At 39.2% G+C, this 14904-nt stretch overlaps 1 protein-coding gene across 1 annotated transcript in view; it reads right to left on the minus strand.

Moving 5' to 3' along the window:
- Positions 1-14904, minus strand: part of FARP1 (FERM, ARH/RhoGEF and pleckstrin domain protein 1) — a 402545-nt gene that overhangs the window by 123882 nt on the left and 263759 nt on the right. The window contains exons 5-6 of the mRNA XM_042781959.1: positions 11350-11447; positions 1091-1205 (exon numbers count right to left, since the gene is read on the minus strand). Of these exons, the coding sequence (XP_042637893.1) occupies positions 1091-1205; positions 11350-11447 (213 nt within the window). The remainder of the gene's footprint in view (positions 1-1090; positions 1206-11349; positions 11448-14904) is intronic.

Here is a 14904-nt window from a genome sequence, read left to right on the forward strand (position 1 = left end):
AATGACATGAGACAAAGTATATGTGAACTGCTGTATGAAAAGTGAGTTTACTCTGTAAATCTTCACCCAAATCCTAATAAAAAAAGAAAAAAAAAAAAAAAAAAGAGGTCTTTTGCAGCAGATCTGCCCAATGCAATACATTTACAACATGTTCTGATAGAACATTATGTGATTTGGACGTTGTGTGAATACACATCATTAGTCTGCTTCTACTTTTTCTTTTAGCATCTCAAACAGGCTTTGTCCTCTAGCAGTGATCATCAACATGATGGGAGGAATTCATTTTTCTGTTTGGTCCTCAGTCCATATCATTATCAATTTCTCCATAGCTGATACAGGTCCCTCTCACATTTCTATTAGCTTTGTATCCTTCAGTGGAGCCAATCCTTTACCAACTTGGAGAATGTTTTTCTTTGTTTTTAAGGATCATTGTGACTGTTGAGTGCAACATGCCTAAATCACAAGCAATAGCATTTGCTGATTTTCCACCTTTGCATTCTTTAATAACCTTTGTTTCATTTCCAAATTGATACTTCTTTGCATTTTGCTGCTGCTATCGCCAGCACTGGTTTTGCTCAGTTTGGGAGCCATGATGTACTTTATGGTAATATTTGGGAAAGAAAATTAAATAGAGAGATAACATAACAACCCTTAGGAGATGCGTGGTAGATGAACTGGATGCTGCTGCTTATGAGTTGAAGCAGACACTGTTATACGGTAAACTTTTTACAAAGAAAGTACAATAAAGTACATTGTTATGACTCTCAAGAAATAGGTATTATACTTTATATATGTACTATACCATTATACGTGTGGCAGCACAACCACTTTGTACGGAAGAGACATGAGATACAGGTGTGTGCAGGGATCTGTTGTGTTGGCTACATCCCATTTTCCTATTGGGATTTCTGAACTCTATTTTAACATTATAGGACACGTGCAACTGTACATTCCCCAAACGGATGTTATGTGGCACATGAGTGTTATTACTATAAGTGCATGTATGAACATGTGTGTGTATGTACCTCCATATGCTGGGAGGGCACAGAGAAACAGCTCAAAGGAACGTAAAACAATAATTGACACTTACATGTGGTTATGGTGAAATTCCACAATTTTGTCTTCTAGTGCATCTTGCTGAGGTATGTACTTATTTTTTGCTAAGTGTTCTCTGTCCAATGCTTCATCAAAATCCCCAATCTCAGCTATGAAACACACACACACAAAGAAAAAAAAAAGATCACATTTGGTTAGCACTTCACAATTTGTTATGTCCCCCAGTGGAGTATTACCCAGCTAGCAAACTGGGAGCTGGCTGACAACACGAGTTGATTCCAACTAGTGGGAAATATCCGAAGTGCTAGAAGTTAGAAAGTTTGGATGCGAGGACATATTTAGCAATCGTGGCAACATAAGAAGACAGTTTCCACTCTTTCTTATAGATAAACAACTCCGGAATCATCCATCCTTACTGTCTATGTTCCTGGTTTGATTCTTCCTCCCCGTTCAACTCTGGATGACTTTGATTCTCAGCAGCAAATTCTACACATATTGGTTACTACCTTTTGACTTCTAACCAAGTCATAGTTTCAGGATTCTACAAAATCAACTTTTAAAATTCTTATATATAATAGGTATTACATCAAATACAGATTCTGTACCATTTAGTGAAAAAAAAAAAAAAAAGAGGTTAGGAAGCTTATTAAATTTTTTGTACTCCTATTTTCAGAAATAAAGAGCTCGGGTGGCACAGTGCCTAAGGCATTTGACTGCTAACCAGCAGGTTGGTGGTTCAAACCCACCAGCCACTCTGCAGAAGAAAGACTGGGCAATCTACTTCTGTAAACATTTACTGCCTCAGAAACCCATAGGTGGTTGCTATAAGTTAGAATCAATCCAATGGCAGAGTTTGGTGTTTGCTTTTTGATTGTCAGAAATGGCTGATCAAATTGAAAGTTCCTATGTATTGTTCATATACAAGAAATGTGATGTTTTTCTTCCTCATGTAACCTCAACATAGTCCCAAAGTGCTTTAATCTAGAAATTTCAAGGATAGAGCTTTAACATAATAATTGTACCTTAGCTTAACAACACTCAGTCCAGCTCAGTTTATACCAATTACAATATGAGAGAGCATATTTTTTTCTTTCTATCATATATTTTGTGTAACAAGCTTAATAAGAAACAGAGCTATTGACCAGCTGCTGGAGCTGTTTTGATTAAAGTAACTGAGTGGTTGCTATGAAACCTACCTTTCATTTTCATCACTTGAAGCAGTTTGTCATATTTTGGGTGACAGACCTCCAGTCACCATGCAGGATATGGCCTATATGTTGCTGTGGTGCCATAAATCACACCCACTGAGAATATCTGTTCTGCACAAAACAGTGACAACTCAACTAGCAATACCTGGGCCACTAAAGAACCACTCACCAAGTTTCCTCTTGCTATGACAGATCAATAACATAGTTCCTAACTCTCTTGGCTTCCAAACTAATTTCTCCCTTCTAAAAGAGTAAAATTGCTACTCTCCATCACAGAAAATGGTGCAGAAATGAGGGACCACCTTGGTCACAGGGCCCCAGTGTCACTGGGCACCTGACTTTGCTGCAATTCTTTCCATCTAGCCCCAAGAAAGTATATGGGGAAAACATTTAAGTTCTATATATTCTTAAGCTTTTAGTTTGGACTTTGTAACTCATTTGGATTTTATAACCTATTCTTTTCCAAAATTCAATACAAATGAGTTAAGAATTTTAATACTTTTCTTTCTGTGGTAGGATTAATATGCTCATAATTCTCTTTTCTTCTGAATCACTTGCCTTTCATTGCCCTCTTAAAATGTAACGACATTCTTTACACTAATGAACAGAACTCTGAAAAGGAAATCAGGAAAGCAATACCATTTATAATTACCACACAAAAGATTAAGTACGTAGGAATAAATCTAGCCAGAGACACAAAAGACCAATACAAAGAAAACTACAAAACACTATTACAAGAAACCAAAAGAGACCTCTATAACTGGAAGACTATACCTTGCTCATGGATAGGAAGACTTAACATTGTGAAAATATCAATACTACCCAAAGCAATCTACAGATATAATGCAATCCTGATCCAGATTCCATCAATTTTCTTTAAAGAGATGGAAAAACTAGCTTTGTAAGGAAAGGTTAAAGAACCTGGATAAGTAAGGGAGCTCTAGTAGCATAGTGCCTAAGGCACTTGACTGCTAACCAGAAGGCTGGCAGTTCAAACCCACCAGCCACTCCTCAGAAGGAAGATGGGGCAATCTACTTCCATAGTGATACTACCTTGGAAACCCAAGGAGGGGTCGCTATGAGTCAGGTCCGATTCGAAAGCACATAACACCACCACCACCAACACTAAAGAAAAAGGACAAAGTATGAGGCTTCATATTTCCCAATCTTAAAACATACTCTACAGCCATGGTAATGAAAACAGCTTGGTACTGGTACAATGACAGACACATAGACCAATGGAACAGAATTGAGAAGTAAATCCATCCACCTATGGACAACCGATCTTTGAAAAGGACCACAACTCATTAAATGGGGGAAGAGATAGTCACTTTAATAAATGGTGCTGGCAAAACTGGATATCCATTTGCAGAAAAATGAAACAGGACTCATATCTCACACCATATACAAAGACTAACTCAAGATGGATCAAAGACTTGATCCACCAGAGAAAAAACAGTGACAAATTTAGGTACCCCAGTTCAGGGCACAAATACACTACTGAATATAATAAAAAATGCACAAACATCCGAAGATAAACTAGGTAACTAAGACTTCCTGAAAATGAGACACTTATGCACATCAAAAGATTTAACCAAGAGTAAAAAGAGAACCCAAAAACTGGGAAAAGAAATTTTGGCCACAACATATCAGACAGGGGGCTGATCTCTAAAATTTATGGAAGACTTCAAAACCTTAACAAGTCAAATAATGCAATTAAAAAATGAGCAGAGGACATGAACAGATACTTCACCAAAGACGACATTCAGGCAGCTAACAAATACATGAAGAAATGTTCATGATTATTAGCCATTAGATAAATGCAAATCAAAACAATCATGGGATATTATCTCACCCCAGCACTAATAATAAAGTTCAAAGAAACAGAAAACCATAAATGTTGGTGAGGGTGTGGACAGACTAGAACCCTCATACGCTGCTGGTAGAACTGTAAAATATTGCAACCACTGTGGAAAATGGTATGGCACTTCCTTAAAAATCTGGAAATAGAAATACCATATGATCCAGGAATTCCACTAATAGGAATATATCCTAGAGAAATAAGAGCCATGACATGAACAGATATGTGCACACCCATGTTCGTTGTAGCACTATTTGGAAAAGCAAAAAGATAGAAACAACCTAAATGTCCATCAATGGAAGAATGGATCAACAAACTATGATACCTATACACAACGGAATACTATGCAACATTAAAGAACAATGATGAATCTCCAAAATACCTCATAACTTGGATGAACTTAGAGGCCATTATGCTGAGTGAAATAAGTCAATCACAGGAGGACAAATATTGTATGAGACCCCTGTTGTAAAAAGTAAAGAAAATGGTTTCACAGAAAAAAAAAAAATTTTTTTTTGATGGTTATCAGGGGTAGGTAGGGAAGGGAGAGTAAACTACTAACTAGAGGGTAGACACCTACCAACTTGGAGAAAGGAAACAAAAAATGTAGTAACAATATAAGACTATGAAACTCATTCTCTCCCTGTGTGTTCTCTCCTTTGAAATATGGAAATAGGCTTCTCCTTATTTTTGGAGAGTTTGAGGGCTAGTGTATATTTAAAATGTGACTTAATTATTTTTTAATGTTTTATGCCACATGTGTCATATTCCAAAAAAAAAAAAAAAACCCACAAACTCACTGCCGTCAAGTTGATTCGACTCATAGTGACCTGTCCCTGGGTTTCTGAGGCAGTATCTCTACAGAAGTAGATCAGCCAAGCTTCCTTCTGAGGAGTAGTTGGTGGGCTTGAAACGCCAACCTTCTGGTTCACAGTCAAATGCCTCAGACACTATGCCACCAGAGCTCCCATATTACTGGATGCATATACTAAATATACTCAGGATCAAAATTAAGGAGAAAAGAAAAAAAATCCTGTGATTTCAGTAAATGAACTGTATTTCTCATGAAGACATGCTTAGGCAAACCCTTTTGTCATGTATAATTCTCACAGTGGAGACACAACCACCTATATAACTGTATCCCCTGCCACCTCTCCAAGCTACCTATGTGGTATTTTCACATAAGTGCTATCTAGTGTTTGATTGCTCTCTTCATTGACAACTTCCATTCAGTTTATTCATAATAAATTAGAGTTTGAATGTTCCAGGAGATATATAAGGCCAGTGATGGAGAGCAAAGGAAAAAAGAAAATACAGAACATCTGAAAGAGTCTTCAAATTTAAATGTAAGAGAAGAGGGAAAGAAAGGATCTCAGATTGTGTCTATAGGTACAGGTGAGATAAACATACAGCTTACTAGAAATAATTTACAATCAGCATTGGAAAAGCTTCTGCAAAAGGGAAATGAATTGACCTCTCATAGCTTGTCAATGACGTAAATAATTTCCAATAATTTAAACCAACATGCTCTTCGTAGAGGATTCTGTGAAATTCCTTCTCTTCTGACTAAATACACGGGATGCTTAAGGACATGAAGAAAAAAATGCAGAAATGGGGATTTACAGATAACACAAGAGGATTATAAAAAGTTCTGTATCTTCAAAAACTATCTCCAGATGGATCAAAGACTTAAATGTGAAACCTAAAACTATAAAGTTCCTCAAGGAAAATCTAGAGCAAATTTAGGGGCCTTACTATATGGCATAAACAGACTATGAAGCATAACCTAAAATAAACAAACAGCAGAAGAGAAATTAGATAGATGAATGGTACCTTCTAAAAATTAAATTTTTTATGTGCTTCCAAAGACTTCTCAAAAAGAGTCAAAAGAGAACCAAGAGATTGAGAAAAAATAGTCGGCAATGACATATCTGAAAAGGGACTTATCTCTAGAATTTACAGAAAATTCCAACACCTCAAAAACAAAAAGACAAATGATCTAACTAAAAATGGTCAGAAGACACGAATAGACACTTCACCAAAGAGGATATTCAGGAAGCCAACAAACATATGAAGAAATGCTCATGATCATTAGCTATTAGAGAGATGCAAATCAAAACAACAATGAAATACCACCTTGCCCCAGCACTAATAGCAAAGTTCAACAAGACAGAAAATAATAAATGCTGGTGAGGATGTGGAAAGATGGGACTCTCACACACTGCTGGTGGGTCTGTCAAATGATGCAACTGCTGTGGAAAGCAGTATGGTGATTCCTTAAAAAGCTGGAATTAGATATACCATTTGACGCAGCCATTCCATTACTAGGTATACATCCAAATGAAGTGAGAGCCAGGACAAGAACAGATATATGCACACCCATGTTCATTGCAGCACTATTTACAATAGCCAAAAATGGAAACAACCTAGGTCTTCATCAACAGAAGAATGGATAACCAAGCTATGGTACATACACATAATGGGATACTATGCAACCCTAAAGAATAATGTAGAATCTGCAAAATACCACATAACATGGATGAACTTGGAGGACATTATACTAAGTGAAAAAAGTCAATCACAGAAGGACAAATATTGTATTAGTCTATTCTTGTAAAAAGTCAAGAAAAGGTTTCTATACGGAAGGAAATTTTCTTTGTTGGTTACCAGGGGTGGTAAAGGAGGAGAGGGAACACTGTTAGATAGGTAGAGACAAGTATTGCTTTGGGTGAAGATAACGGTAATATACCAACTGCGAGTGATCAACAAAGAGGAATTGAGGAAGAGGAAGACATAGAGAGGTGCATGGGAGGTACAGACAAGACATATGAACCCTTTTGCATGAGTAGTCCTGGGTTGTCAATGAAGGCAAACATGGATATATGGGTAGACAGATGGATGGACAGGCTCAACTGTTAGGTATGTCTATGCAGGGGGGGATGTGCCCAAGACTATGTATAGGGTTCGCAGACAATATTTCTACAAGTGAATTAGTATGTTCTGTAAGAATTTCCAAGTATGTAGTAGAGCTGACAAGGGACAAGGTGTAGCCACTTCTTGGCCACAGCCAGCTACCCAGAAGAAGCAAGTAGGTGGACCTGTGGGCTCGCAACTATGGTCGCAGGGGACATCCAGCTCAATTGGCATAATATACTACACAAAAACATTGTTTCACATCCTACTTTGGTGAGTAGTGACTGGGATCTTAAAAGTTTGCAAGTGGCCATTTAGATGCAACAATGGGTTGCTCCTTGTCCAGAGCAAAGAGGAATGAAGAAAACCAAAGAAGCATGGAAACAATTTGTCCAAGGGACTGGTACACCATGCGATCCTCAGCCTATATGACTATGAGACCAGAAAAACTAGATGGTATATGGCTACCACTGTCAACCGCTCAGAGGGGGATCTATGTAGGAGATCCTATAGAGTGGGAGAACAATGTGGAACAAAACTCAAAATTAAAAAAAAAAAGGGGGGGGACCAGTTGTGCTGGTCTGATAGAGCCTGGTAGAACCACTGAGACTATGGCCCCTTGCTCCCCTTCAGGTCTAGAATTGAACCCACATTTGTGGCTTCCAGCCAAAAAAAAAACCTGGCATATGAGCTGAACATTTACATTAGGTAGATACACTCCTTGAATAGAACAATCATGGGAGAATAGAAGGGCTGTGTATGCATAGGGAGACAGCTGGGAGTGGGTGGGTGGACAGGAGTGTATGGGAGAAAAGGACACAGGGAAGAGGTAGCTATGGGGAGGATATTGGAGGGGATCTGCTGCACTGTGGGAAACTGCAGTCAATGTCATGAGACAGTGTATATGAGTTGCTGTATGGAAAGTGAATTTGCTCTGTAACTTTCACCCAAATCACAATAATTAAAAAAAAAAAAAAAAGTGTGTCTTATGTCAAAAACTATGTTAGATAGCAGGAAAATGTCTGAACCCATATATTTAATTTTGTATAAAAAACTCAATATTCTAGGGGATTCTAAGTCCTTTATTGATGCCTGAGAGAAGAATGGGGTATTAGGCAGAGTACATAATTTTCTGGGTACTAGTGGATCTCTAGGAGCTCTGGTAGCATAGTGCCTAAGGCACTTGACTGCTAACCAGAAGGCTGGCGGTTCAAACCCACCAGCCACTCCTCGGAAGGAAGGTTGGGCAATCCTACTTCCGTAGTGATACTGCCTCGGAAACCCAAGGGGGAGTCACTATGAGTCGGGGCCGACTCGATGGCAAATAACAACAGTGGATCTCTACTTCCGTATAGGAGAGTGAGAGTCACTGTGTCCACAGACTTGGGGAAACGAGGCACAAAACTAAATGGCATCAGGAATATGCTAGAAAGGTATATTTCTCCTCTTCTTACCAAAAGCCCAGGGTTACAGACCTTTTATGAAGGTACAAACAATCCCTGGATTATGAACAAGTTCCATTCCTAAATCCGTTGTTAAAGTCAAATTTTTATTAAATCAGGATAGTTAGGTATAGTTTGTATCTAATGTCAGCTAGTGAAATGTTTGTCTTAGTATATAATATAATCTCCTATGCATAAAAACACTTCTAGTTACACTAAAACATCTTTAACATAGCAATACAGTAATAATAATAATGGTGTGATGTGTGTCACAAAGTTGTATCCATTTGTCATTACAAACCAACCACTGTATGTACCTTGAATGACTAATATAATAGGCTTTACAGAGGTGGGATGTACATATGTCAGACATTTGTAACTGGGGAACTGCCTGTACTATTTCAGCAAAGAAGCCTCGGTGTGAAATATTCCACTGTCTGGAAAGAGAGGGTGACTGGGGATACAGAATGGAGAGTAACTGTGATAGCTGGAGCTGTGTGTCAACTTGGCTGGACCACAATTCTGTGTGGTTTAAGCAGTTGTGATGTGGTTATTCCCATGATGGGATCTGATGTTTTGAGCAGCCAATCTGTTGAAAGGAAGTTTCCCTGGCCTGCTTCCAGTATGTTTATGGAGATCTGGGAAAAGAGACACTCTTCTGTGGAGCGGGATTCTGTTGTGCTGCCTACAACTGTCCATGAGCGAACAACCCACCATTAGGCCTGGATTCATCATTCGTTGGAGTCAACAGCCAATATACTGCCTGCCAACCTTGAGCTCCTCAGCCCCTGGAGCTGCGTGAGTCGGGAAAAGCCTCCAGCTTGACGTTTGATCCAAGAACTTGGGACTTGCCAGCTTCTATAAGTGTGAGCCATTCTCCTAAGACAAATTTCTCTTTCTCTCTCTATATAAACTTTACTGGTTTTGTTTCTCTAGAGAACCCAGTCTAACACAGTAATGTTTAGTGAACACCTAACATATATTGGGTATTTATGCAATCATTTACTTTTCACAGTTTTACATAAAAGATTCTATTACTCTAATGTTCCAAAAGAAACATAGTTCCCAGGAAAGGTTAGCCACCAAAACCAAACCAAATCCAACCCACTACTATTACATCAATTACAACTCATAGTGACCATATAGGACAGAGTAAAACTGCCCCATAGGGCTTCCAAGGCTGTAAATCTATAGGGAAGCAAATCTATATGTCTCATCTTTTTGTCACGGAACCGGTGGTAGGTTCAAACTGCTGATCTTTTGGTTAGCAGCTGAATGTGTTAAGCCCTAAATACCACCAGAGCTCCTAGCCACCTGCTAGATCAACCAAACTAAGTTTGTCTAATTCTAAGCCCTCTTCCTTTCTATCAGTTTAGGAAGAGGGAAGATCAAACATAGGAAAGGCAAACATTATGTGAATGTACTGTGCATAGTATCCTCATTTGTAAAATGGGAACAACAATAATACTGATCTTATGAGGTTGCCATGAGAATCATTACGAACTACTCTACTGTGTGTAGTGTAAGAAAACACTAAGGTTTAATAAAAGATACTTTTTTTTGGTCTTTCTTTTATACATGACTTTCTCAAAGTGATAAGAAAGCATCTATTTGCTATTCTTAAAAAAGCCAAAAAACCAAACTCACTGCCGTCGAGTCGATTTGACCTATAGTGACCCCTCCTTAGGTTTCCGAGGCAGCATCTCTACGGAAGTAGATTGCCCAGTCTTCCTTCTAAGGAGTGGCTAGTGGGTTTGAATCACCAGCCTTCTGGTTAGCAGTCAAATACCTTAGGAACTATGTCACCAGAGCTCCTTAATAAACATTTAATAGTGTTCATGTACAAAAAAATGTGATAAACACTTTCTTAGCAATATCTCCTTCCATCAAACTAAGGCAATCTGTTGACTACTGGGGGTGACACTTCTTGGAACACCCTTTGGGAATCTTACTAACTGGTCAGTTAACAGAATGTGATGAGGACAATTATATGATACTACTTTGCATACAATGGCGATTAAAAAGATGTATGATGGTGCAATATATTTTTCCCCTTCTTATAGCAGTGCTTGTACACATTGATCTTACTCTACATACATAATTATTTTTTCAAAAAAACTTAATGTGTATATTCCATTTAAAGTAATTTCTCCCTTAGTTGGGGGGGAAATGCTCAGGTAGGTTGTCATCTGATATGCCTTAGTAATACCTGGAATGAGGACAATCTAATTTATTCTATGACTAGATTAAGATAAGTTCAAATATTTAGCTTCCAGCATAATGAGCATTCAGTCAGGCTTCATGTGTTTACTGAAACTTAGAGAGCAGAAAGCAAAATGAGGTAGTTCTATGTCATAGGACTAATGTGCCATATTAAATGATGAACATTAATAGCAAAGTACAAGTCTGGTCCATTTTGCCACTGTCCACCCAAATTTCTCCTTTGAAAATGGAATACCAACAATTGCCTAGTAAACCTTGAATAAAATAGACAAAAGCCAGGATGCATGGGTTAATGCTTGGGAGACACCAAAAACCAAAATCACTGCTGTTGAGTTGGTTCCAACTCAACAACCTCTCCTTGGATTTCTGAGGTGGTATCTCTACAGAAGTAGACTGCCCAGTATCCCTTCCAAGGAGTGGCTGGTGGGTTTGAACTGTCAGCCTTCTGATTAGCAGTCAAATGCCGTAGGCAGTTAGGAATATTAAATGAAATTCAGAGCATTGTTTTCTCTTGCACCCACAGGCATCTGTGCCAAAGTAACACAACATCATTATTACTGTTTTGTGTGGATGTGATTTTTTTTCCATCAATCAGATCTCTGTGCTATTTCCAACATGATTTCTAAAGGAAGCCAACAGAACTTACATTGTACAATGTGTGAGATCAAAAGAGCGGCACTGGTATCATTACACGTCAGCCTGCCTTGAGCCAAGTCCTGCTTCACCTGCAGAGCAAACAGGTACCTGCAAATATAAATAGAGATGGGCGTCATGCAAAGAGAGCAGGGAGGGAGAGCATCCACGTGAGCCTCACTCCTGGCAACATCTCCACACTGAGAAACTAAAGAAAGGTTATAAAACCAATTAATGACAAGTCCACCCAGGCTGGAATGAATGCCTGTTGCCACTGACTGCAATGCAAATACCCACTTCCCTAAAAATAAAAAGCACTGGGAGACAGGCTGTAATCTTTTCACATAATGAGTAGTAAGTTTCATTTTATGTGGAGAGATGCAGCCATTAAAACCTAAGAATATATCTTGCCACACAATGTATCCTTTGCAGGGTAGAGGAGGCATTTTGAATTTGTCAGAGGATGAGTCAAAAACACATATGATGGCTTTAGGGCTCAAACAATAAGAATAGTTTCTTCTGGTTATTAAGAGCTTTGCAAATGGAATCAGAAAGACATGGGCGTACATTGCTGTCATGCTACTTCTTCGCAGTGTGATTTTCACTTCATTTCTTCCTAAGCCCCAGCTACCAGATCTTTAAACATTATTTTAAAATCATTTTCTTCATATTATAAGATAAAGAAAGTGACCATTATTGGTGTAAGAGAAAAGATGTTGTTGTTGTGGTTATGTGCCATCGAGTCAGACCCGACTCATAGCGACCCCTCCTTGGCTTTCTGAGGCAGTATCACTACAGAAGTAGATTGCCCCATCTTCCTTCTGAGGAGTGGCTGATGGGTTTGAACCGCCAGCCTTCTGGTTAGCAGTCGAGTGCCTTAGCCACTATGCTACCAGAGCTCCCAAGAGAAAAGACATAAATTTAAAAAAATCAAGTAAAAACAATGTAATGTTAAAATTGATTTCAACATATCAATACAAACTCATAAATGTTTAGAAAGGTATTACCAAAAACCAAACTGACCACTGTAAAGTCAATTCTGATTCATAATGACCTTGTAGGACAGGTTAGAAGTGCCCCCCATAGGGTTTCCAAGGCCATAATTTTTTTTTTTTATATAATCTGTATGATTCTATTGATATGAATTTCAAAATTACACAAAATTAATCTATAGTTATGGAAGTCAGAGTAGTGGTTACTTCTGGGGGTGTTATGATTGGAAAGCTCGAGCATGAGGGAAACTCCTGAGGATCTGGAAATGTTCCTTTTTTTTTTTTTTTAAATTGTGATTTGGGTGAAAATTTACAGAGCAAATACACTTTCCATACAGCAGTTCACATACACTTTGTCTCATGACATTGACCACAATTTAGTACAATGCAACAGCTCCCCTCCCACTTCCTCCTGATAGTTACCTCTTCCCTGTGTCCATCTCTCCATGCCCTCCTACCCCCTAAGCTGTCTCCCCGTGCCTGAGCCCTTCTTTTTCCCATGCTTGTTCTCTCCAAGGAGTGTACCTATCTCAGGTAAATGCTCAACTGATATGCCTGATAAATTTTTTTTATTGTGATTTGGGTAAAAGTTTACAGAGAAAATTCACTTTTCATACAACAGCTCACATATACTTTGTCTCATAACATTGTTTGCATTTTCCCACAATGTAACAGCTCCCTTCCCACTATCTCCCCATAGTTATCTCTTCACTGTATCCTTGCCTCCATGCACTCCTGTTCCTTGAGCTGTTTCCCTGTGCAAACACAGCGCTTCTATTTTCCCATGATTGTTCTCTCCAAGGAGTATATCTACCTAATGTAAACGTTCAGCTCATATGCCTGTCTTTTGTTTGGCTGGAAGCCACAGGAGTAGGTTCAATTCTAGACCTGAACGGCAGCTAGGGGCCATAGTCTCAGGGGTTCTATCAAGCTCTATCAGACCAGCAAACCTGGTCCCCTCCTCTTTTTTTTTTTAAATGATTTTGAGTTTTGTTCCACATTGTTCTCCCACTCTATCCAGGACCTTCTACACAGATCTCCCTCCAAGTGGTTGACAGTGGTAGCTGAGCACTGTCTAGTTCTTCTGGTCTCATAGTCATATAGGCTGAGGATTGCATGGTGTACCAATCGCTTGGACTAATTGTTTCCATGCGTCTTTGGTTTTCTTCACTCTTCTTTGCTCTGGACAAGGAGAGACCCATCATTGCATCTAGATGGCCTTCTGCAAGGTTTTAAGATCCCAGTCACTACTTGCCAAAATAGGAGGTGGAACAATGTTTTGTGTAGTATGTTGTTGTTGTTGTTATGTGCCATCGAGTTGGAACCAACTCATAGCGACCCCTCCTTGGCTTGCCGAGGCAGTATCACTACGGAAGTAGATTGCCCAACCTTCCTTCCAAGGAGTGGCTGGTGGGTTTGAACCGCCAGCTTTCTGGTTAGCAGTCAAGTGCCTTAGGCACTATGGTACCAGAGCTCCCGTGTAGTATGTTATGTCAATTGAACTTGATGTCTCCTGAGACTATGGTCCTGAGCCCACAGGTCCAACTATTCACTCCCTCTGAGGAGCTGGCTGTGGCCAAGAAGTGACTACAACCTTGTCCCTTGTCAGCTCTACTATATACCTGGGAATTCTTACAGAACATACCAATACACTTGTATAAACATTGTCTGCCAACCCTAAACATGGTCTTAGGCACATTTCCCCCCCTGCATAGGCATATCTAATAGTGCAGTCAGTCCATCCATCTATCCATCTGTATATCCTCATTTGCCTTCACTGACAACACAGTACTGTTCATGCAAAAGGGTTCACCTTTGTTGTCTGTGCCTCCCATGCACCTTCTCTATGTCTTCCTCTTCCTCTGTGCCACTGTGTTGATCACTCACATTTGGTACACTGGTCTTCTCTTCACCCAAAGTAATAATTGTCTCTACCTGTCTAACAGTGTTTCCTCTCCTCCCCTCCTACCCCTGGTAACCAACAAAGAAAATTTCCTTCCATATAGAAATCTTTTCTTGACTTTTTACAATAATGGACTAATACAATATTTGTCATTCTGTGATTGACTTATTTCACTCAGCATAATGTCCTCCAAGTTCATCCATGTTATGTGATGTTATGCAGATTCTACATTATTCTTTAGGGTTGGATAATATTCCACTGTATGTATGTATCATAGTTTGGTTATCCATTCTTCTATTGATGGGCACCTAGGTTGTTTCCATCTTTTGGCTATTGTAAACAGTGCTGCAATGAACATGGGTGTGCATGTATCTGTTCTTGTTCTGACTCTCACTTTTTTAGGATATACAGCTAGTAATGGAATGGCTGGGTTAAATGGTATTTCTAATCCAAACTTTTTAAGGAATCGCCATACTGCTTTCCACAGCGGTTGTATCATTTGACAGTCCCACCAAGAGTGTGTGTGAGTCTCAATCTCTCAGCATCTTCACCAGCATTTGTTGTTTTCTGTCTTGTTGAACTTTGCATCTCTCTAATGGTTGGGCAATCCTACTTCCGTAGTGATACTGCCTCGGAAACCCAAGGAGGGGTCGCTATGAGTCAGGGCTGACTC

The sequence above is a fragment of the Orycteropus afer genome, unplaced genomic scaffold (assembly GCF_000298275.1).
Source record: "Orycteropus afer afer isolate SDZICR_OR568_19922 unplaced genomic scaffold, OryAfe1.0 scaffold00206, whole genome shotgun sequence".
Lineage (NCBI taxonomy): Eukaryota > Metazoa > Chordata > Mammalia > Tubulidentata > Orycteropodidae > Orycteropus > Orycteropus afer.